Source organism: Panthera leo, chromosome B4, assembly GCF_018350215.1.
Source record: "Panthera leo isolate Ple1 chromosome B4, P.leo_Ple1_pat1.1, whole genome shotgun sequence".
NCBI lineage: Eukaryota > Metazoa > Chordata > Mammalia > Carnivora > Felidae > Panthera > Panthera leo.
This window is the reverse complement of record NC_056685.1, coordinates 24,861,762-24,887,391: the sequence shown is the minus strand read 5'-3', so window position 1 is coordinate 24,887,391 and position 25,630 is coordinate 24,861,762. Positions and strand designations below refer to the sequence as shown.

Below are 25,630 nucleotides of genomic sequence, written 5' to 3'. Positions count from 1 at the left end.
TTTCCAGAAGTCACAGTATTAACATAAACTCAGCTGTGCTTGCAAGGGGCTTCTTAAAGAAAAACCAAAGACTGCTCCAATTAGTTAAGAAAATCAAAGAGTTATGGGGCGCCTGGGTGGCTCAGTCGGTTAAGCGGCCAACTTCGGCTCAGGTCATGATCTCACGGTCCGTGAGTTCGAGCCCCACGTCGGGCTCTGTGCTGACAGCTCAGAGCCTGGAGCCTGTTTCAGATTCTGTGTCTCCCTCTCTCTGACCCTCCCCTGTTCATGCTCTCTCTCTCTGTCCCAAAAATAAAATAAACGTTAAAAAAATTTTTTTAAAAAAAAGAAAATCAAAGAGTTTTAAAAGCTCTGTGCCAGGAACCAAATATATATTTCTTACTATAAATCATAATATTCACAGAAGAACTACCATTTTGGCTTTTTTCTTGTTGTTCATTTGGGCTTGCATTTTTAATTAAATACTTAATTCAGTTTTTTTTAAGGTAATCTTTTTTTTTAGGCACACCTCTGTATCAATGGAATCGCCTGCCTTGTCAAAAGGAGAAAAAGCAATCAACAGAAACTGACTCAGAAGCAACAAAGTTGTTAGAATTAGCAAACAGGAAACTAAAAACTATTTTAACTGTATAGCACATGTTGAAAAAGTTAAGTAGACATGAGAGATTAAAAAGACCCACCAAATCGGGGCGTCTGGGTAGCTCAGTCAGTTAAGCTGTTCTCACGGTTTTTGAGTTGGAGCCCTGTATCAGGCTCTCTGCTGTCAGCACAGAGCCCACTTCAGATCCTCTGTCCCCCTCTCTCTGTGCCCCTCCCCTGGCCATACAATCTCTCTCTCCTTTTCTCAAAATTAAACATTAGAAAAATAAATAAAAAGTCTCAAATCAAACATCTAGAGATGAAATGACAATGTCTGAGATGTAAAATACATGGGACAGATTAACAAAAATTCAACACTGTAGAAGAAAACATAAGTGAATATGAAGACACAGCAACAGAAACTATCCAAAAGGATACACAGGGAGAAGACAATTCAAAGAAAATGAGAAGGCATCAGTGATCCGTGAGATAATTTCAATAAGCAGGCAACTATAGTGGACAAGTAAGAAAGTAGAAAGTCAAAAGACAGATCTGAAAAAATAATGGTCCTATATATTTCACAATTAATAAAAAGTATAAACCCACAGATCAAAAAAGCTCAATGAACCCCAAGCACAGAAACATGAAGAAAACTATACTAAGGGACATCATAACTAACTGCTCAAAGGGAAATAGGAAGCATTTCAAATGAACATTTTGAGTGAAAAGAAAAACATACATCAAAATTTTGTGGGATGTCATTAAAGCAACACTTACAGGAAAACTTATTAGCACTAAATCACTATATGAGAAAAGAAATTATTTTACATGAGTGACCTCAGCTTCCAAATTAAGGCAATTTAAAAAGCAAATAAAATAGAAAATAAACAGAAGAGTGGGAATAGTAAAGTTCAAATCAGAAACTGATAAAATCAAACCTGCAAAACAATTTTTTCTTAAAAAAATCAATGAAACAAGGGGCACCTGGGTGGCTCAGTAGGTTAAGCATCCAACTTTGGCTCAAGTCATGAACTCACAGTTTGTCAGTTCAAGCTCCTTGTGGGGCTCTGTGCTGACACCTGGGAGCCTGGAGCCTGCTTCAGATTCTGTGTCTCCCTCTCTCTCTGCCCCTCCCCTGCTCACAATCAATCAATCTCTCTCTCTCTCTCTCTCTCTCTCTCTCTCAAAAACAAAGATTAAAAAAACATTTATTTTTAAATCAATGAAACCAAAACTGGTTTTATAAGGAAAAATCAATAAATATAAATTCTAGGCCAAAGTAATCAGGAGAAACAAATACAAAAATTACCATTAAAAAGAATGATATCACATGACTATAGATTGTACAGAGGTTAATAGGATACTGAGGGAATGTTATAAACAAGTTCATGCCAATAAACCTGACAATTCAGATGAGATGTCAATTTCCTTGAAAGATTAAAACTACCAGAACTGACTCAAAAAGAAATAGATCATAACAAAATACCTAAAAATATCACTACAAAAAATTAACTAAACCCAAAAGAAGACAGTGCTGGAGGAAATAAAGGACAAAAACTCTATATAAAGACACACAGAGAACAAATAGCAAAATGTCAGTAATAAATCCTTCCTTATTGGTAATTATGTTAAAGGAAGAGATTATCAAAATTTATATATATAAATATTATCTAAATACACAAATAAATATATTTAAAAGATCCAACTATATGCTGTCTACAAGAAACTCACTTTCAAGCTAGAGACACATTTAAGGTGAAAGTAAAAGGACAGAAAATGATATTCCATGCAAACAGTAACCAAGAAAGAATAGGAGTAGCTTTAATAATATTAGACAAAATAGAATTTAAGTCAAAAACTATTACAAAAGACAAAAGACAAAATATATTGATAAAAAGGTCAACTCATCAAGAAGATGTAACAATTATAAACATATGCACCAAAGAAAAGATCCCAATATATATAAAGCAAACATTCACATAATTGAAGGAAGAAATACAGCATTAGTTGGAGGGGTTTTTTTTAATTTTTTTTTTTTTATTACTATTTTAATGTGATTTATTTTGGAAAGAGAGACAGAGCATGAGTGGGGCAAGGTCAGAGAGAGGGGGAGACAAAGAAGCTGAAGCAGGCTCCAGGCTCGGAGCTGTCAGCACAAAGCCCGACACAGGACTCGAACCCACAAACTGCCAAGATCATGACCTGAGCTAACATCGGATGCTTAACTGACTGAGCCACTCAGGCACCCCTACTTGGAGATTTTAATACACCACTTTCAATAATGGATACAACAATCAGATAGATGACCAATCAGAAATAGAGCATTTGAATGACAATACAAACCAGTAAGAACCAATAGAACATTCTACTCAATAACATGAGAAGAAACAGTTTTGGGGGCACCTGGTTCAGTCGGTTATGAGTCTGATTCTTGATTTCAACTCAGGTCATGATCTCACGGTTTGTCAGATCAAACCCCACATCGGGCCCTCTGCAGAGCCTGCTCCAGGATTCTCTGTCTCCTCTCTCTGTCCCTCCCCTATTCTCATCTCTCTCTCTGTCTCAAAATAAATAAACATAAAAAAATAAATAAAAAATAAAAGAATAAATAGCTTTCTCAAGTGCACATGAAACCCTGTCCAGGACAGACTATATGTTGTCTACAAGTATTATTAATACATTGTAAAGACTAAAATCATATGAAGTATTCTCATCACAATGGAATAAAACTAGAAATTAGTAACAGAAAGAAAACTAGAAAGTTCACACACATGTGCAAATTAAATAACACCCTTTAAACAACAACCAAAAGGTTAAAGAAGAAATCAAAAGGGAAATTAGAGCATACTTTCATACAAATGAAAACACAATATACCAAAACTTATGACATGTAGCAAAAGCAGTGCTAAGAGGGAAATTTATAGCTATAATACATACATTATAAGAAAATAATTATCTCAAATCAATAACCTAATTTTATACTTTGAAGAACTAGAAAAGAAGAGCAAACTACAGAAAGAAGGAACTAATGAAGATCAGAACCAAGATAAAGGATATGGGGAATTGATACACAATAGACACAATCAATGACCAAGGGTTGGTTTTTTTAAAAGATCAACAAAACGGACAAGCTTTTAATGAGACAAAGAAAAAACAAAAGATTCCAATTACAAAACTCAGATATGAAAGTGGGGACATTACTAATTTTACAGGGAAAAAAAGGCTATTAAGAGAATACTATGGACAATTATATACAACCTAGGTGAAATGAACAAATTCCTGAAAACACACAATTGACAAAACTGACTTTAAAGAAAATCTGAAGAGACCCATAACTAATAGAGATAGAATTAGTAATCAAAAACCTCCCAACAACAAAAAAAAAAAGGCCAGGACCAGATGGCTTCACTGATAAATTCCACCAAATATTTAAAGAGTTAACACCAATCCTCCTCACTTTTCCAAAAACTGAAAAGAACCCTTCCAAACTCATTCTATAAGGCTAGCATTATTCTGATACCAAAGTCAGAGAAAGATGCCACAAGTGAAGAAAACTACAGACCAGTATCCCAGAGGAATATTGATGCAAAAATCCTCAACACAATACTAGCAAACTTAATTCAGCAGCCTATTCAAAGCATTACACACCATGATAAAGTGAGTTTATTTCTATAATACAAGATTGGTAGAATATAAGCAAATCAAATTAGTATATCCCATTATAGAATGAAGGGGGGAAAAACACATGATTATCTCAATTCATGACAAAAATGGATTTTTACAAAACTCAACATCCTTTTATGATAAAAACACTCAACAAACTAGAAACAGAAAAAAATTTCCCTAACATGCTAGAGGCTATATAAACTCATAGCCGGGGTGCCTGGGTGGCTCAATCAATTAAGTGTCTAACTTCAGCTCAGGTCATGATCTTGAGGTTTGTGTGTGAGCCCCTCATCGGGCTCTGTGCTGATTGTGCAGAGTATACTTGAGATATATTCATATTCTCTCTCTCTAGTCTGCTTGGGATATATTCATATTCTCTCTCTCTAGTCTGCTTGGGATATATTCATATTCTCTCTCTTTCTTTCCGCCCCCTCCTCCCTCCCGCCCTACGTGTGCACTCTCTCTTTCTCCAAATAAACTTAAAAAACAAAAAAACAAAAAACCTCACAGCTAACATTATACTCACTGGTGAAGGACTGACAGCTTTTCCCCTCAGATCAGAACACCATCTACCCCCACCACTTCTATTATACACAGTTTTGGAAATCCTGGTCAGAGCAAATAGGCAAGGAAAGAATATAAAAGGCACCCATATTGGAAGAAGTAAAATTATTTCTGTTCACAAATGATATGTTCTTGTATGTAGAAAATCCTAATCCTATACACACACACACACACACACACCAAACAAAAAAAATCTGTTAGAATAAATGAATTCAGCAAAGTTGCAGGATACTAGATCAACATGCAAAAATTAGTGGCATTTCTATACACTAGCAATGAAGAATCTAAAAAGAAAATTTTTAAAAACCATTCCATTTACAATAGCACCAAAAAGAAAATACTTAGGAATAAATTTAACCCAAGAGTTTTAAGACTCACACACTGAAAACTACAAAACACTACTGGAAGAAATTAAAGAAACGAGTAAGTAGTCGAATGTAAAATGGTACAGTCACTGTGAAAAACAGTTTGATGTTTCCTCAAAAAGCTAACAATAGAATTACCACATCATGCAGCAATTCCACTCTTTGGGCATAAAGAACTGACAGCAGGAGCTCAGATACTTGCACAACAATATTTACAGCAGTATTATTCACAACAGAAGGCTGTGGCAATTCGAGTGTCCATGAACAGATGAACAGATAAACAAAATGTGGTTTATACATACCATGGAACATTATTCAGTCATAAAATAGAATGAAATTCTGATACATTAAGCTATAAGATGGAATGGAATTCTGATATATGCTTCAAAATGGATGAACTTTACATACATTATGCTAAGTGAAATAGGCTACTCACAAAAGGACAGATAGTGTATAATTCTACCTATATGAGGGACCTAGAATAGACAAGTTCATAAGGATAGAAGGCAGAATAAAGGTTACTGCAGACTGAAGGGGAAGTGGAGTGAGAGCTTTAACTGGCAAAGTTTAACTGGCAAAGAGTTCCTAGTGTTTGAGGTAATGAAAAAGTTCTGAAAATGGATAGTCGTGATGGTTGCAAACAATACAAATGTACTTAATGCTACTGAATTGTAAACTTAAAAATGGTTAAAATGGTCAATTTTGTGTTATGTATAGTTTACCACAATGAAAAATAAAATAGATAACTGAAGAGCCCTGAATCTATTTAAGAAATTGAATCTATAGTTACAAACCTTTCCACAAAAAAAATATCAGAGCCAGAGTGAATTCTACTGAACATTTAAATAATAATCCATTCTAAACAAACTCCTCCAGGAAACTGAGGAAGAGTGAATACTTTCTTAGTCACTCTATGAGTTGTGCCTTACCCTGATTCCAAAACCAAAGACATTAAAGTTAAAAAACTATAGGGGCACCTAGGTGGCTCAGGAGGTTGAGTATCCAACTCTTGATTTCAACTCAGCTCATGATCCCAGGGTCATGGAATAGAGTCCCATGTTGGGTTCTGTGCGGAGCATGGAGCCTGCTTAAGATTCTCTCTCTCCCTCTGCCCCTCTCCTCCACTCATGGGTTCTCTCTCTCTCTCAAATAAAAATATTTATATATACATATATGTAATTAGAAACTATAGATTAATATCCCTTATGACTAGAGATGAAAATCCTAAATAAAATTTTATCATAACTAATACAAATATGTATAAAAGAACAACACATCACATAACCAAGTGGGGTTATCTTAGGAACAAAAGGTTGATTTAACACTGAAAAAAGCAATGTGGACTTTACTACATTAAACTAAAAAAAGAAACTTCATATGATCATCTCAACAAATGCAGAAAATGTACTTAACAAAATTCAACATGCATTCCTGATAAAACCTCTCAGTAAACTAGAAACAGAAAGGAAATCTCTCAACCTGATAAAGGGCATCTATGAAAAAATACACCTAACATCTCACTTAATAGTAAAAGACTTAATGTTTTCCCCTTTATACCAGGAATAAAAGAAGGATATCAGCCCTCATCACTTCTCTCAACTTTTTTTTTTTTTTTTTTTTTTTTTTTTAGCCAGGGCAATAAGAAATAAAAAAGTCATCCAGATGGGAAAGAAAAAGATGTAGAAATTCAATGGAATATACGGGATTAAAAAAAAAATGTTCCTAGAACTATTAAGCAAGTTCAGCAAGGTTGGAAGATACAAACTAAACATTTTAAAAAAAGTATTTCTATATATTAGCAATTAGCAAAGGATTTTTTTTAATTTTAATACCATCTTTTTTTTTTAATTTTTTTTTTTTTAACGTTTATTTATTTTTGAGACAGGGAGAGACAGCATGAACGGGGGAGGGTCAGAGAGAGAGAGGGAGACACAGAATCTGAAACAGGCTCCAGGCTCTGAGCTGTCAGCACGAGCCTGATGCGGGGCTTGAACTCACAGACCGCGAGATCATGACCTGAGCCGAAGTCAGACGCTCAACCGACTGAGCCACCCAGGCGCCCCTTTAATACCATCTTTTAATAAAAATCTATTAAATATTTAGGGCTAAATCTGACAAAAGATGTAAAAAACATGTAACCACTCTGAAATTTTAAAAGACCTAAATGAACAGAGACATTTAATTTGTTCTCTGATCATAAGACTCAATATTGTTAAAAGGTTAATTCTCCCCAAATTGATCTAAATGGATTCAACTGCAATCCCTACAAAAATCCTGGCAAGCTTTTGTTTGTAAATCAACTATCTAATTATAAAAATTAATTGGGAAATGCAAAGAAACCAGAATAACCAAAATAATTTTGAAAAAAGTACAAAATTGGTAGACCAACAATATATGACTTCTAGATCTATTATAAAGCTACAGAAATCAAGATAGTAAGGCACTGACATAAAGACAAATAAATTAATGAGACAGAGTCCAGAAACAGACTCACACATATATAAACAACTGATATTTTTACAAAGGTCCAAAAGCTATGCAGTACAGAAGGGACAGTCTTTTCAACAAATGATTTTAGAACATATACACAATAGGGCAGGTGAGGGGAGGAGGAAAAAGAACTTTGATTCATATATGTTTTATACTGTACCCAAAAATTAAATCAAAATGAAGCACAGACCTAAAGTAGCACATAAAACTGTAAAACATCTAGAGGAAAACATAGGGAGAAAATTATTCCAACCCTCTGTTAAGCAAAAGGGTACAACACTGAAACCATCATTTTTTTTTTTGAGGGGGCAGGCAGCTCTCAAGTGCACACACCTGGGGCAGAGGGAGGGAGAGGGAGACAGAGAGGGATGGAGGGAGGCTCTATGCCCAGTGCAGAGCCAGACACAGGGCTCAATATCATGACCATGAGACCATGACCTTAGCCAAAATCAAGAGTGGGACCCTTAACTGACTGAGCCACCCAGGCGCCCCTGAAACCACTACTGATAAGAAAAAATTGACAAATTGAATTTCATCAAATTACGAATTTCTGCTTTTAGAAATTTGTTAAGAGAATGACAAGAGGAGCCACAGACTAAGAAAATATCTGCAAAGCACATATCATGTAATAAGGGACTTACACGCAGAATAAAGAACTCTCAAAACTCAACAATAAGGAAAAAAAATTTAAAAATGAACAAAAGATTTACACACTTCACACACACACTCAAAATACAGATAGCTAGCTAGCAAATATGAACTTTAAAGACACTCAACATCATTTATCAGTAGGCAATGCAAATTAAACTACAATGAGATTACCAAGACATACATATTGGAATGGTTAAAACTTTTAAATCTGATTGTGCTAAGTGTAAAAGGGGAGGATGCAGAGAACAGGAACTTCCATACACTACTAGTGGGAATGTAAAATGATGCAATCACTCTATTAAAAAATGGATGAAAGTTAAACATGCATTTACCATATGATCCAGCAATCCTATTACTGGTCTATTTACTCTAAGGTTATAAAAATTAATATTTATATAAAATCCTGTACCTGAATGTTTATAACAGGTCTATTCATAACCATCAAAAACTGGAAACAATCCAGTGTCCTATAATAAGTGGATGGATAAATCAACTCTGCAACATCCATGCAATGGAATACAACCCAGCAATAAAAAGAAACAAATGACGGGGTGTCTGGGTGGCTCAGTCGGTTAAGCATCCAACTTCAACTCAGGTCATGATCTCATGGTTCGTGAGTTTGAGCCCCGCGTTGGGCTCTGTGCTGACAGCTCAGAGCCTGGAGCCTGCTTCGGATTCTGTGTCTCCCTCTCTCCCTGCCCCTCCCCCACTCATGCTCTGTCTTTCTCTCTCTCAAAAATAAACAAACATATATATATATATATGTGTGTATATATATCTGTGTGTGTATATATATACGTATATATATATATGTGTGTGTGTATATATATATATATATATATATATATATATATATATATATATATAATCTATGTTTGGTGCCTACTTGTTTAAGACTGTTATAACTACACTGTTAATTAATTGGGCCTTTCATTATTGTAACTGTCCTATTTCATTATGTCCAGTGCATTAACCTTAAATTCTACTTTAAATTACCTTATAGTACTGCCTCTGCTTTTGTATTGTTTTTGTTTGGCCCATCCCTTTGTTTTCATTTGCCTGGCCCATCCCTTTATTTTCAACCTTTCATTATTTAAGTACTCCTCAATTCCATTTGACAATATAAATTCTTAGGAGGCCTGGATCTATTCACATTTAATTAACTGATATATTTTAATTCTATTGCTTCCTTCTCATGTTTAACATTTTTGGCATTCTGCTCAAACCTGTGTTTGATCCTTTTTATTTCTGTATTACTATGCTGTGATTAAAAGATTACCAAGTTAGAAGTTAGGAGGCTGGGTTCAGTCTCAGCTCTCTTACTGAGGTCTAGAAGGTGACGTCTAGATAGGCAGGAGGTTAACCTCTTTAAGTCAATTTCCCCCTTCTCATCAAGGAATATAAAACTTGCTGCTTTACCTGGGTTTTAGTTTTTTGGTGGGAGGGAGGGTGGAGAACATCAGGGGAAGGGGACATCAAGAGGGATACTATAAGAGCTTTAAGGATCCAATGGGGAACAAGATTATAAGGACCTAGATCTCCAAATCTGAGTTTACAAACAACTTTAAAAGTATCAAAAATGAAACGAGGGAAGTGCTCTGCTACCCAGAGGATAGAGTAAATATGTTTTAAGAGTTAAGAAAGAGTGGAAGCTAGGGATGAGAAATGAAGATGTACAAAACCTCATGAAGATTAAAGTCTGGGAGATGAAGAATAACCTGGGAGGCCAGGGTTTTTTGTGATGACTACTCAGAGAGGGACAAACAATAATGGTTTTAGGGCAAAAAGCAATAGCAAGTTTAAAAATGTTTGAGAGGAAAGCGGGGGGGGGGGGGGGGGGGGGGGGGGGGAGGGGGGGGGGATGGAGGAAGGTCTTCTGAGAGAAGTAGGCTGAATTCCAAGACCCCAACTTGACTCCTGCTGATGGACAGGAAGCTGGTAGAGGGTTGGATGGTCTTACTCCAAATGAATATCATTACCCAATAAATAAGAAATAAAGTGACAACAAAATAGCCTGGAAATTAGGAAACACATCCCTAAATCAAAGATTTCAAATGTCTGGGGCACCTGGGTGGCTCAATCAGTTAAGCATCCGACTCTTGATCTTAGCTCAGGTCCTGATCTCGGGGTCGTGAGTTCAAACAATGCAGTAGGCTCTGTACTGAGCGTGAAGCCTACTTAAAAAATAAAAATAAAAATAAAAAAATTCAAATGTTCAAAGAAAGCTAAACTGAAAATTCAGACTATCTAGTGTGCAATGAAAAAGTACTAGACACCCTACTAAAACCTATGGGGCACAGCAAACTTGTTCTTCAAGAATATCTTTATTAAATAAGGACTGAAAAGAAGGCAACTTAATACTCATAAGAAACTAACAAAATAAACCAAAAGAAAAGTAGTTAGAAGGAAAAAAATGAAGCAATTTCTCAAACAATTAAATAAATATGTTCCTAAAAAAAGACAGACTACAAAAACATCCAAGTTTAGAAATGAAGGAAAAGCATAAACAATTAACTTAAGAGATAAGTTGGGAGGCTTTCCCAGTTCCATTCCCAAGGCTGTCCTAAGAAATAGAAAACCGGAAGAGGTTAGAATGGTAAAGAAGGGAGAAGGATCAGAATGACTCACAGGTAAAATGTAACCTCTACAGAACAGATAGTTCCAATATTGAAGCTAATAAAGACAATTTTAAAAGATAGAAAACGCTTTCATTTTATAAACCAGTACAACTTTAATATAAAATCCTGTTTTTAAAAAAATAAAGACTATCTTGTGTACAAAAACAGATGTAAAACTCCTAAACTATTAGTCAACATAATCCAGAAATATGTCAAAAATATGAGCGAAGACCTATCTAGGAAAGCAAGGACCCTTCCGTATTAAAAAGTCTATCAACCATTAATCAGTGCTGACAAGGCATATGAAAAAAGTCATACTCTCTCCCAATAAAACCCTTAGTAAAAGAGGAAAAAAAATTATTTACATATGATGAAGACCATTTGTCATTATTCTAAATACAGAAATGCTAGAGCCCTTTTTATTGCTTTACTCCAATTAAAATGTTTAACTGAATCAAATTACATGAAACAGAATAGTTACATTTTTCTTCTAACTACCTAATATTTCCAAATAATTTAACAGGTTTGTGTTATGGCATTAAACAAGATATATAAAGTCACTATTTTAAATAAATTGTCATTTTGTTAAGTCAGCCCAAACCATAAGGTAACTTGTGGATGGAACAGATTTGGCCGCTTATCCTTAGAAGCCAAACTCAGGTAATATGAGGGCACACTCATTAATATTTTTAAAAGCTTAACAAGGGAGTAATAAGAATCACTGACCTAAGTTAACCAATCACAACCAAAATTTGTCTACATTGAAATGTATCAAACCTCAAACCATTTTCATATATTTTAGCAATTATGTCTTACAACCAGATTAAGGAACAGTTTGTGAGCTATCTTAAGTAGAGAACTCGTTTTAAATTTTCTAATTTTTTTATTTGAAAAAAAGTTTTACTTAAAGCACTTTTTCTACTCAAAGGTAAGTTACCTAAAACAGAGTAAATTAAAAAACAAAAACTTAAAAAATATTAAAAATAAAAATAAAAACTTTAACATGAAGCAAATTTTGCCCATGTAATCAAATTATATGAAATTAGTGTAACTAATTTCTACAAGATCTAACCGATCCTTACCATTTCAATTAGTTCTATTTATGCAGCCGATTAAGTACCATCATATGGCCTTGCCACAGCAGAAAAAGAAACTTTATGGCTTTTTCTTTCAAACACCCCTACGTAGCAAACAAAAGACCTGTTCAATATATTCTTACAATTTTGTGTGTATTTTTATGTCAGAAATAATTACCTTGGGTTATACCTTTGTATCTGTTGCCTCATTCTATTTCTTCTTCTAAGATTCAAATACACATATGCTGAATCTCCTTTTCTGATTTCCACATCGTTTTCTCTAATGTGTTTTAACATTTTTATTCACTTTCATAAATGCCACCCACTTTTTCCATTTCTAGGTTCCCTGTCCTTTATTTTTTTTTTCCACAGTCTCTACTGTCCCTTGTGATCCTTCTAATTTCACCTTCATTGCAGCGATGGTTTTATTTTCTTACCTTATTTTTCTTTCTGCTCAATCAGCTTACATTGCATTTTCTCATGCGGCTACACTATCTCTTCCCTGACCTCTTCTATCACTGCTTTGTGCTCTCAGTGGTAAATACTTCCAAAAAGTGTTTTATTTATTTTTTTTAAATTTTTTTTAACGTTTTATTTATTTTTGAGACAGAGAGAGACAGAGCATGAACAGGGGAGAGGCAGACAGACAGGGAGTCATAGCATCTGAAGCAGGCTCCAGGCTCTGAGCCATCAGCCCAGAGCCCGACGCGGGGCTCGAACTCACGGACCGCGAGATCGTGACCTGAGCTGAAGTCGGACGCCCAACCGACTGAGCCACCCAGGCACCCCCCCAAAAAGTGTTCTAAATTAACAAAATGGTTGGACATGATTTTCAACTCCCTTACAGAAGTATTTTTTCTGTTGAGTATGCTTTATCTGTCCTTGGTTTTTCTGCTACTTTCTTCCTTTTTGATTCTGGAAAGGTAGGAGTGGCCTTCAGCTGAAATCCTTTTGTTCATTCATCTTTAAAGGAGGTTGGGGGTTTTTTGGAAAAGCTATTTGTAAGAGGTTCATGAAAAAGGCCATAGTCACTCCAGTTCCTGACCAGAAAAACTTTGTCTTGATTCAGGGTTTTCCATGAGAATCTTTTTTTTTTTCGTTTTTTTTTTTTTTTTTAATTCTCAACAGCCACTGGAGACAGGCAGCCCTGAGGTTTTCAGGATGCAAAGACATCTCTTCCCCACTGCTACAGAGACAGAAAAATGCCAAAAAAAAAAAAAAAAAAAAGCCTGTTTGGCTTCATCTCCCCAACTTCTTAGAATCAAACCAGGTACAGGGAAACTCCTGCCATCAGCTTTAAAAGCCCATGTTGCTTTTGCAAACAAGGGATTTTGGTTTTGTATCTCAGGGTGGGCCTCTCGGTTTCGTGAAGCATCTCTTGCTGGTTCCAAGCTCTATAGCTGTGGTATCTCGCTCCACTTCCCACATGCAGCCTGCTTATTCTCGCTGCTTTTGGCAGACATTCCGCCTATTTTGTGGCCTAGGGTTTTTAGCTCTCTTCTAGTTCAGTGGAATACAGCGTATGTGTTTTAGTTTTTCCCTCTCTTTGTTGTTACTCTGGCCGACTGCCAGAAAGGAAAAAAAGAAAACGCCAACTTTATTGTACCATCCTCAGACTCAAAATCTAACAAATATGTTAAAAGGATATTTTATACAAGACAAAAACTTGAGTGTCTCACCATATTACTGAAAGATAAAAGTATGCTTTCCTTACTATTTTATTGATAAAATACTAATTTTCCACAATGCACTAATTTTTACAAGGTCATTATAGCAAATGGGCTAATTGCTTTTATTTTAAAAACTCATGTGTATGTTAGTTATAACCTAAGGCAGAAAATAATCTGATGCCTAAATGTAAAAGATACTTTTCAAGACCCAGGGCCCATCTGGGGAACAAATTATGTATATACTCATCAGTATGCCGCAACCTCAGTATTTGTTTTTAAAGCAGACAAAGTCTTTTTAATAGTAAGGACAACACATAATTTATCATACTCCCCAGATTCCAATCGGGTTTGAAATGAGGACAGATGGCTTTATATTATATATGGATCATTCCCTGAGTAAAATTTTAACTCTAGGCAAATTTATTTTCCTGCCAGTTACTACCCTTCTCCTCACTATCCATTGTTAGGCATGTTCTGAGTGAAATGAAGTTTACTACCAATTTTTTAAAGGAACAAGTAATATATAAAAGCCAAATTAAAATGGATTTTAAGTTACTAGTGTTTTAAATTTTGTTTAATGTTTTTATTTTATTTTTGAGAGAGAGTGAGAGACAGAGCGTGAGCCAGGGCGGGGCACAGAGAGAGGGAGACACAGAATCTGAAGCAGGCTCCAGGCTCTGAGCTGTCAGCCCAGAGCCCGACGCGGCGCTCGAACTCACGAACCATGAGATCATGACCTGAGCCAAGGTTCGATGCTTAACCGACTAAGCCACCCAGGTGCCCCTAAATTACTAGTGTTTTAAATGACTCCTTTTCACACACATAAAAGTAAATCGGTAAATGTTAATATGCCACACAAAAGCTAAGTAATGCTTGGTATAACTGACTAAACATTTAGAGGCACTGTGAGTACATATTGATAGAAAGAAACAAAAAAGAGACCTCCTCCTTACAGAATTGTAAATAAGAAATGTAGATGGAACGATGGGACTTGAAAAATCACCGTTTGATAACCACCACAGTTAGAATGACAGAATGACACTTCATAGTAAAGAAATTTGGTATATGTCACTTTAAGTAACCTAAATCCCATCACAGGAATGGTACAAATATCCACCATGCTCTGAGAAATACTTTGAAGAATTCCTGTCAAAAAGGCATAACCTGAATCTAACTATGAGGATACTTTGGACAAATGCAATTGAAGGATATTCTACGATGTAAGTGACCTGTAAGAACTCCAAAAATGTCAAAGCCATGAAAGACAAAGAAAGACTGGAGAGAAATGACAACTAAATTGTGTGTGATCCTGGACTGGATCCTGGACCAGAAACAAAACGTAGTTTTTTCTTTTTTTTTCTAAATAAGACATTAGGGAGACAATTAATGAAATCTGTCTATATAGAGTAGAATTGTATCCATCTTCATTTAGGAAATACACACCAAAGTATTTAGAGGTTAATCATATCTCCAGTTTTATTCTCAATTAAAAAAAAAAAAAAACAAGAATACTGGTATGTGTATGTAAAGGAAGAATGATAAAGCATATGTTTAAAGCATAAATATTAATGTTTGGGGCTATGCAAAAATTCTTGTACTATATTTATAACCTTTCTCTAAGTATGAAATTATTTAACATTTGAAAAAAAAGGAAACAAAAATAAATCTACACACACAATAAATGAAAACAAATAAAGCCAGTTAAGAGAAACTCATTTTCCCTAATAATAATGCTAGGATCGAATTTACTACATTCTGCTCATCAGATCATGAAATTTTAGAGCTGTAAGAAAAATGTATTATCTCTCTGAAAACAGTGAAGTTAAAGGACTTGCTCAAAATCTAGACAACTGGTTCAAGGCAGAGCCAAGACTACTATCCCGCTCTGACTCAGCTCTTTCACATACTGCACGCTGTCTCTTGATACTTTTCTATTGTCATCTACTCCCTAAACATGTGACATATTTTGGTAAATATTTAGCTCTATTTTCTCGTGTATTCTAGTAAGCTAGTGTAGCAAACCACTTTCAGGCAATCTAAATTTCATTTTAAAAAGCCACTTAGGTATTACTGCTTCTAACAATCGTTAACAACTAATATCAATAAACCTGTTGAGTTCAGAACATATGCAAGATACTGTAGCAAACGCTAAAAAGGCAACACAGTCTGCTAGTAGGTGATACTGTTAGGTCCATGATGATAGACACCAAGTCTGCATTATTCATCATTATAACCCGACCTCTCAGGACAATGCCTGGCATACAATAAATATTCAGATAATTATATGCTGCTAAATAAAAGACAATGCATAGTACAAGAAAGAAATGTGTGTACAGATAATCATAATATCCACAGTGATAAAACAAAGTGCCATGAACCAACAAATAAAGTTAGTTTTGCTTGGTGAGATCTGCAAAGGCTCCAGAAGTTTAATGAAACCAAGTTGAGCCTTGAAAGATAAAGAAGACATGAAAGCAACAGACATGGAAGCAATGGGGTGGTGAGATGAAGGATAGAAGGAATCAGATAAAACAGACTGAAGGCAAGAAAATATGTGGCATTTCTATTGAATTTTTTTTAATTTAATTTAATTTTTTTTAATTTTTTACATTTATTTATTTTTGAGAGACAGAGAGAGAGAGAGAGAGAGCGAGCGTGAGCAGAGGAAGGGCAGAGAGAGAGAGACACAGAATCAGAAGCAGGCTCCAGGCTCTGAGCTGTCAGCAGAGCCTGACGCAGGGCTCGAACCCACAAACCGTGAGATCATGACCTGAGCCCAAGTCGGATGCTTAATCGACTGAGCCACCCAGGCGCCCCTCTATTGAATTTTTAAATACAGGCTTACCTATCGTTGCTGCAAGTTCTGGATCAAAAGTATCATCTGTGAACCTCAAGAGCAGGCTAAAAGAGATGTTAAAAAGACAGATTAGAAATTTCTCTTTTTTCTTAACCATGTATTACATTTTGTTACAAATTAGACACAAATAAGAATAGCTGATGTTGGTCTGCTCCCACAAATACTGCCTCAGTGCAGGTATATAAATACTGCTTCAATACAGGTATATTAAATTATTGAAAATAATTTAATTATTTATTATTATAATAATTTAATTCCAATAATTAAATTATTGAAAAGGCAATAAAAGAATCCCAAGAGCAAAATAGTTTACTTAATATAGTCCCCATGCTCCCCTACATAATTCCCAAGTGTGAAAAGATTTGGGCTGTGTTTTGGTTTTGGTTTTGAACTGTACTGGTACGTCCTTGTGAGAAAACAGTATCGGCAAAAACATTATACTGTGACATGGACAAAAGGGGGGAAAATAAGTCTCTTGGAATACAACAAATTAATGTTTTGTTTAAGTCTGATGTGTAATCCACTCTGAATTCAAGTAAAAGCATACAGGTGAGAAAATCTATCATTTTGTAACAAGTAGTAGGACTACTGCCTAAGTGGGAAGAAAAGATCTAGCAAAAAGTGAGGCTAGACAGATCATACCAGAGACAGAATAACTATATTCTGGCAAATGCTAAGTAGGGTGTATGAAATCAATTAGGCCACAGGGAGCTACTGAAAGCTTAAAAAAAAAATGGCAAGAAATGCTCTTACATTTTGAAAATGTAGAGAAAAGTTAATGACAGGAAAAAAAAAAAGCAAGAAAATTAACAGAAGACAACTGCCATGGTTATGGTGAGAGATAAGGACTAAATCCAGGAAACAGTAAAGAAACTAGAAGGGAAGAGATGAAATAAAAGCGAAAGACACCATTAGGAGTACTCTAAGATTATATATCTCCCAGAATTACTTATTTAATGTAAGGTAAAGTGCCAGTTATTAAAAGCTCTTCAAAAATAAAATCTAAGCTTTTCTTAAAGCCCTGGATTTATAAAATTAATCAATCCTCCCTCACATCATCTCCAACAATAGGACTAGATTGTTCTATTCACCTGTATGCATTAGTAAGATCAAGGAAAGAGCTATCAGATGTTTGAACTGAAAAAAAATATATATATATGTGAATATATATATATATATATATATTCACATATATATATACATATATATTTCTACAGGTTGTAATTATTGCTGCTAGAGGGTTTGTTTTTTTGTTTTTTTTGTTATTTTGTCCAGAGTATATTGCAACACATAATAGCCTTTTGGTATTCAAAATCTGGTGTTAAGGGATTAACTCTCCTTTTCTTGGTTTTGCCTTCTTGTGTTTACCATAAAACCAGCACCACAAAAGTGAAACAAATTGTAGATTTTTCTACTTAACATTGAACCCTCTTGACTGTACTGTTTTTACTTCCAACATGAGTTAGGTGACAGCACTAACAAGGACCTTAAAAGGCTGCATTTGTAAAAATCTTCCCTCCCCAACATTAAATTTTAAGTTAATAAAAGTGAAGATTTCACTAAAAATGTAGTTACTCATAATTTTAGAATGGAAAAGGTATGTATCCATACTCAGTCACCAGAGAGATATTATTACAAAAACATAAGAACCTTATAGAGTAGTAGTAGCAATCATAACACCAGAACAATACAATAATAACAACAGTATTGGCTATGATTTATTGAACATCAACAATATGCCACACACTTGAGCCAGCGGTTCTTCTTACACAATTGCTAATCCTTACAATAACACTTGTCATTAATGGTACTTTGTCAGGAAGGACAGGGAACTGATATGGTACAAAGCAACACATTTTAACATAAGCAGAATTTAGCCAGGGGTACACTGTTAGCTGGAAATGTATTCTAAACTCTATGCTCTGCTTCCTTCTAGGCAGAGAGTCTATTTCTCCATTAGATTTTTTAAAGAATCCACAACCAGAAAATGATTAAGAACCAAAGCTCTAAAAGATGTATATTTAAGCTTTCATATTTTCAAAGTTAAAGGAGCAAAGTTAAAGGAGCAAAAGTTAAAGGAGCAGAGAGAGAGATGGAAGGAGTAACTACCACTGTATCACTGAGAGGAGACCAAGTTTCCAATAAACAGTGTGATCATAATTAGTCTGCCTTTCCTAATTTACAAATGAAATTGGCCAAAAAGGATGGGGATACAAGAGGGATAGGAGAGACAGCAATTTAGATAATACAAAGTCTCTATAATCCATTCCAGTCTCTGAAACACTTTGCTACTTCTTTACTTCCCCACTGTGAGCCACAGAAGAATCTCATACATTTAACATCAGTTAAGGTTTGAGGGATTTCCGTTCGAACCTCATTTTTCAAATGAAGAAAGGAAGGCCTAGAGTGTTCAAGTATCACACACAAGGTCACACAAGTGACAGCACCAGTTTCATAATCCTGATCTGACTGCTATCACCCATGCTCATTATACTCCAACAGTCTGAAATAAACTGGAAAAATCACCCACTAATTTGAATTAGTTAAGATATTCTGTGTAGTGACAAAACAGATGAACATAAGGGAAAGGAAGCAAAAATAATATTAAAAAACAGAGAGGGAGACAAACCATAAGAGACTCTTAAATACAGAGAACAAGCTGAGGGTTGCTTGGAGGGATGCAGGCTGGGGGGATGGGCTAAATGGGCAAGGGGCATTAAGGAGGACACTTGTTGGCATGAGCACTGGGTGTTCCAAGTAAGTGACGAATCATTAAATTCTTTTCCTGAAATCATTATTACACCATATGTTAACTAACTTGGATTTTAATTAATTAATTAATTTAAATTTTTAAAAAAAGATGTCCTTTGTCATGCAACAATACAAGTGATGTTGCACTTCTACTAGTTCTAGATCATAGAAACTTACTGGTCAGAACAACCCTTGAAGATTGTATCTGTGACAAATGTTTTTGTACTAACTCACCTTAAAAAGCATAGGCTTCTATTTTAGCAGAGTCATTTACTCTCATCCACAAAGTGTTCAAGGGTGTCTTCCATAGTATATCACATACACCAATAGTGCTTGTCTAGTGTATCTACATCTAGATAGGTATATAGACAGATGCCAACTCTCTCCCTAAACACAATCCTTTCTTGAAAGAAGTAGTTAAAGGTGTTAAAATTTTGCAGTAAGCAGCTGAAAATTCACCATTAGGTACTTAGAAAAGCTTAGAGATTAGATCCAAACACGTTTGTTTGTCTGAGGGGAGAGAAGTAAGGAAACCAGTAAATCCATTTCACAGATTTTATGCTAGAGGAAGAACCTCAATTATGTAAACGCTCCAATTAACCTTCCAGAAAATTTCAACAGGACCTAAATAGTCATCCCTCCAATACATTTTAAAAAAGGGCCAACCAAACTTGTATTGGGTTGAACTGCAGAAAATGACATTTAACCATTCTTGAGTTCAAAATCAGCAATTTCATATGCCTTAACCTAAATGAGAGTCACATCTTATGAAAAAAAGAAAGGTCGCGAGGCTATAGAATTCCTTTTGACAATGTTCAATATATTAACTAACTTTTTAACCCTCAAATATAATAGATGGTGATCATGAAAAATATTGAAACCCTTAAATAACACACACACCGTACTATTTTGCTAGCCCATAGATTCATAAATTTATTCCCTGTTATGTGCCAATCCCCCACTCCAATATACACTGAGAACATTAAATGAGGAAAATTAGAAACTACATTGCCATACTTCAGAAATATATACAATTGCAGAACATATTACAGAATAAAATTTCAAACCCGTAAGCATCTAAACAAAAGGAAAACTTTATGAAGTGATTTGAACGATACGGTTAGCAGAAGGCACAGCCAAACCATGGAATTATTTACAGCTCCCGAAATTTGAATATTGTTTAAAAATCAAGACAGCCTAGAATATAAGCCAGTGATGATGATAATCATCAGATGGCAAGGATAACATTACTTGGAGAACTCTGTTCCAAGGCTTGAATGAAATCACACCCCGCTTGCAACACCCACCGAGCCTTCCCTGACATTTAACTCGAACTTACCGTCCGTTACCACCGTCCCTCAAGAAAAAGTCAAGAAAGAAAACACAAAATACTACTTTGTTCTTTTACCTCCAGATGATGTGGCAGAACGCGAGGTGACAATAACACGTTACTCTCAAAGGTGGTCCGCCGCTTCAACTAGTATCTTAGGCTAAGGTGAATTACTCAAGGGGTCAGAAGACCAAGGAGTTCTTTCACGGCTGACTCATAAAGAAACAGAGAAGCGGCAACGGGGTGCACCAAAATAGGCCAGGAATGTGACCTAAGGCGTCGCGAAACTTCCCGTGCAGAGCCCTGCGTGTTCAGAGAAAGCTTGACAAAGACCAAAGCGCTGAAGTTCCAACTCAACTCGCGGGGTGAATGACAGTGAGCCTGGACCCCGGGGGCCGAGACCCGGCTTCGCGCTCGGCCTCACTCGGGCCAAACCCGCCCGCCACGCCCTAGGCTGGTCGGCAGCAAACCTGCCGGCCGAGCGGCGGCCCTCGGAATTGTTTATTCGGCGCGACGGAAGGAGAAGCGATCCAGACAAGTCGGGCCTGGCACAGGCCGAGAACCGGGCGGGCGCCGGGAGGACAGGGGCCGCAAGACCGCGCGGCCCAGAGGCCGGGAAGAACCCGCGGAGCCCGCCCCCAGCCTGGCCCGCCGCCTTTACCGTTCCCGTCGCGGCCCAGCAGACAGAGGCCACGGAGGCAACAAGAGCCCCGCTGCCCTCGTCACGGCCCGCAGGCTCGCCTCACCTGGACTTGCCCACGCCACTCTCGCCGATGATGAGGATCTTCAGGGTGGTCAGCACGTCCTCGTCCATCCTGACCCTACTCCGCTCTCAGCCCAGCTGGCCGCCCGGGTCCGGCTCTCAACCCTTCACCCGAGAGAAGTGCCCGCGCATGCGCACCGCTGCACGTCTGCCACCTTCCTTTCTCCCCGGGTGTTTAGGTTGCAGGAGCCCGGGTCGCCCCAGTTCCGCCTTGAGGAAGCTCTGCGTCTGCGCAAACTCAGAGTCCCAGGCGTCTTTCCGGGGAGTTTAATTCCTCCTTTGCGCAAGCGCAGAGTGGAAGAGCCGTGGGTGATTTCGCCCTGCTTTGTAGGCTGTTAGTACTCCCCGGTCCTAACCTAACCCTCCTTCAGTGGTGTACTTGGGCAAGGACTAAGTTGCAGAGCACAACGCTCTTTTATTTCAGCAGCTGCTCATAACAGCTGCATTGCAGTAGGAAAAGTTTTGTGTTTGAAGGCAGATTATCTTAAGTCCCAACTCCACCTGATGAGGGATAGAAGCAAAAATTTGTTCAACTTTAGCCCACAAGGCTGACCTATAGCCTGCATAGTTTTGATAAGGTTCAATTATGTGCTGGTTGCTACATTCTTAAAGGGTTTCATGCCTGCCTGTCTTACCAATTATTAATATAGAACGCAGTGAGAGGCGCCTGGGTGGTTCAGTCGGTTAAGCGTCAGACTTCAGCTCAGGTCATGATCTCAAGGTCAGTGGGTTTGAGCCCCTCGGGGCTCTGCGCTGACAGCTAGGAACCTGGAGACTGCTTCAGATTCTGTGTCTCCCTCTCTGCCCCTTCCCCGCTCACACTCTGTCTCTTGAAAATAAATAAATGTTAAATTTTTTTTTAATATGGAACTGAATGATAATCACCAGAGAAATCTTGTGAAAGTGGTTTTATGAGTAGAAATTCAAAGAAAAACTTTTATGATCCAATACTCCCTGCGCGTTTCCTCCACCCTGAGCACTAAGGATATAACCACCAGGTTCCTACAGCAAAAGTACAGCCCTTTCTGCCCACAGGTCCGTCCCAGTGCTACTTTAAATAAACTTACTAAGTTGTACCACAGAGCTTCCATTGCGCTCAAAGACCCCGCAATATACCGTAGTATAACCACTTTATCTAGCCTTCCGAGCCTGTTTCCCATCGCACAAAGGCAATAACACTAAGAATAATACCCACTTCTGAAAATGGTTATGAAGATTAAATGGATTAATTAGCGAACACGCTTTGTAAACTCAAGTGCTCTGTAAAAGGTGCGATTAGGTGTTATTAACTTCCTGGCTTACTTTCTGCTACATTAAAGAGTAGTACCCTTCACACATCAGTTCAGTGTAAGAAATGTAAACTTCAGGTAGATCAGGTGCATAGAAGCCTCTGCTGGTGCAACTTCAAACCGACTACTGTTCCTCGTAAGAACTGCTACACCGCAACTGCAGGAATTGTACGTGCATGCTTTGTCTTCTTCACTAAACTGTAAACATTAATGAAGGTACCAAACTTCATATATAATACCTATAATACCTAGCAGAATACCTGGTCCATGACAGACACTGAATGAACATTAGTTCTCAGATCTCATTTTCTATGCTTGCAGCTACTGCCAGATACAATCGATGCCAGATTAAAGAATACATATTAATTAAAGTTAGACTAAATTTTAAAAACTAATTTTTCAAATACCTAGAAAAGCTCTTCCGCCATTTAACCAAATGGCTCTCTCGCCTCCTTCAGGTCTTTGCTCAAATGCTGCCTTTGCTCAGATGAGTCCTTCTCTGTCCCTGCTACTGAAATTTGCAAATCCTTCCAACAATCCCTATACCTCTTTGCATTATTCTTCTGCATAGTACTTACCATGCTCCTGTATACTATATATTTTATTATTTTGTTTATTGTGTAATCTTCTCCAGCAGAAGGGAGGCTTCATGAAGGCAAGGCTTTTGTCTGTTTTGTTTATTGGTATATCTTCTCCTTCTAAAACAGTTCCTGGCATAGAATATGTGCTAAATAAATACATGTTGAATGAATCAGTTGAATGAACATTCTAAAGTCCATTCCTAACTTTGGAAGGTAGTATCAACCAGGCCACCTCGACCTCTCATAAAATAACCCTTGAAGCCTTAGTTGACTCTACCCAGCATACTTTTGAGTATAGTATCAACAGCTTGTGAGGCTCACAGCATGGTCAAGCTCTCCCACTCTGGGGCATTAATTCTACAAGTGTAGTCCCAGATCTCTAGAGTTCCCTCTGAGGAAGTCTGCAAAACAAACTATTTTCATCATTATTTAAGATGTTATCTACTTTTTTCACTCTTGTTCTTTCATGATAATACAGTGGAATTTTCCAGAGGCTACTCATAATGCGTGACAGCAAAACAGATTGAAGGCAGAACCAGAAATGAGAATCCAGCTGTTTTCCAGAAAGCCTGACATTAGATTTGCCAAAATGTAAAATAATGCCACTCTCCTCACTAAGCTTGTTGTCTTAAAATAGTTACTTTTATGAACATATTAACTAATAATAAATAGGTTTATTATTTGTTAATGAATTAATACATTTAAAGTTTTCTATTTTAATTTCTATTAATATCAGTAGATGTAGCCATAATCTACATAATCAGCTGCCATAATCAGCTCTTTTGAGTCCTCAGTAATTTATAAGAGTATACAATAATTTGTACAACCAAACGTTTGAGAATTGCTGCACTGTAGTATTCACACCAAGATAAAAAAAAAAAACCTTTCTCATAAATAATAGGCCCAGGTTTATTGATATTGTATGTAACATTGTTGACCTACTTAGGCAACACCATAGTTTCTTAGATATCCTCCTACCTCTAGACCACTTTTCAGTTTGTTTGTGTGTGTGTGTGTGTGTGTGTGTGTGTGTGCGCGCGTGTGTGTGTGTGAGATCATCTTGCTCATCTTTTAAACACTTTTGTTCTTTGGGGTTTAGGATTTTAGTCTGGCTTTATCTTCTTACTTCACACACACTTCTTATTCTACACTTAACTCTACACACACATTGTCTTCTTGGACTTACATGGCTTCTTTATCACATTTACTTGGAGTAATTTACTTTGGAGCCCCAAGTTACATCTCTGACCAAGATTTCTCTCCTGAGGTTTAGGCCAACATACACGGCTGCCGTGACATCTCCACATGGGTATTCCCAGGTGGAGGATCCCAAGCTAAACATGGCTGACACTTAACACATTATCTTCTCCTCCCTACCAGATTTTTCTCCTGATTTTCTTCTTATGGAATGGCATGAACACCTATTTAACTCTCTCTCTCTCTCCCCATGCCCACACTTAGTCCTCACAGTTCTACCTTTAGCATCCCTGAAACTTATCCAGTTTTTTCATCCCTACCACCACTGCTATGGCTAGCTCATCATCAGTTTTATGCTGGATTACCTACCACAGCAGCAACCCAACTGGCCTTCCTGCCTCCACTCCCCTCCCCACTCAGACTATTCCCTACACTGCAGGCAAAGTGGCTTCCCTAAAATGCATCTCATTTAGTCATCCTGCCTCCCACATGCTGGCTCACTGCCCTGCCAAGTGTTTCCTATCTTATCATAAGCCCTGATTACCCCTCCAACCTCATCTCTTGCTTTCCCATGCCTTGCACTCTGTGTTCCAGCCAAATTAAACTCCTTTCACATGTTCAACGAACCATGTTTTGCTTGTCTCCAGGACCTTGCACATGACGTTCCTTTTGCCTGGAGTAGTCTTCTGTTCCCTACCCCCACCCCACCCCTGCATATACTCACACACACTTTTGCCTGAGCAACTTCTACTCATCCTCTGTGTTCCAGTTTTTGGGATCCCTTTCTCTGGGATGACTGCCATGGCTTCCCACATCAGTATTACGTGTTTTTATGTGTTCTGATATTCCCTATGCATCTATTGTGATGTATACTCCACAGTATTGCCATTGTGTTTATTTGTTCCCGTCAGAATATGTGCTTCTTGAAGGCAGAACTGACTGTTGTCCTGTTTTGTTCTGTCTCCAACATCTAGTATAATGTCTAGCATAGAGACAAAGAGTAGTTGCTCCAAAAAAAATATTAATATAAAAACCCCAAGCCAACCTCAGGAAACTGGAACAATGTATTCTACTTGTTTGCTTGTTTGTTTGTTTGTTTGTTTATATACATATAAGTTGAGATGTCTCTTGAATCTCTATCTTGAATATTAGAGGGGAAAAGAATCTTCAATACCTCTTAATG

At 37.1% G+C, this 25,630-nt stretch overlaps 1 protein-coding gene across 1 annotated transcript in view; it reads right to left on the bottom strand.

Moving 5' to 3' along the window:
* Positions 1 to 21,575, bottom strand: part of RAB18 (RAB18, member RAS oncogene family) — a 36,223-nt gene extending 14,648 nt beyond the window's left edge. Inside the window, exons 1-2 of the mRNA XM_042945194.1 lie at positions 21,364 to 21,575; positions 16,525 to 16,580 (exon numbers count right to left, since the gene is read on the bottom strand). Coding sequence (XP_042801128.1) covers positions 16,525 to 16,580; positions 21,364 to 21,431 — 124 coding nt within the window. The 5' untranslated portion in view covers positions 21,432 to 21,575. The remainder of the gene's footprint in view (positions 1 to 16,524; positions 16,581 to 21,363) is intronic.
* Between the last annotated feature and the right edge of the window lie 4,055 nt (positions 21,576 to 25,630).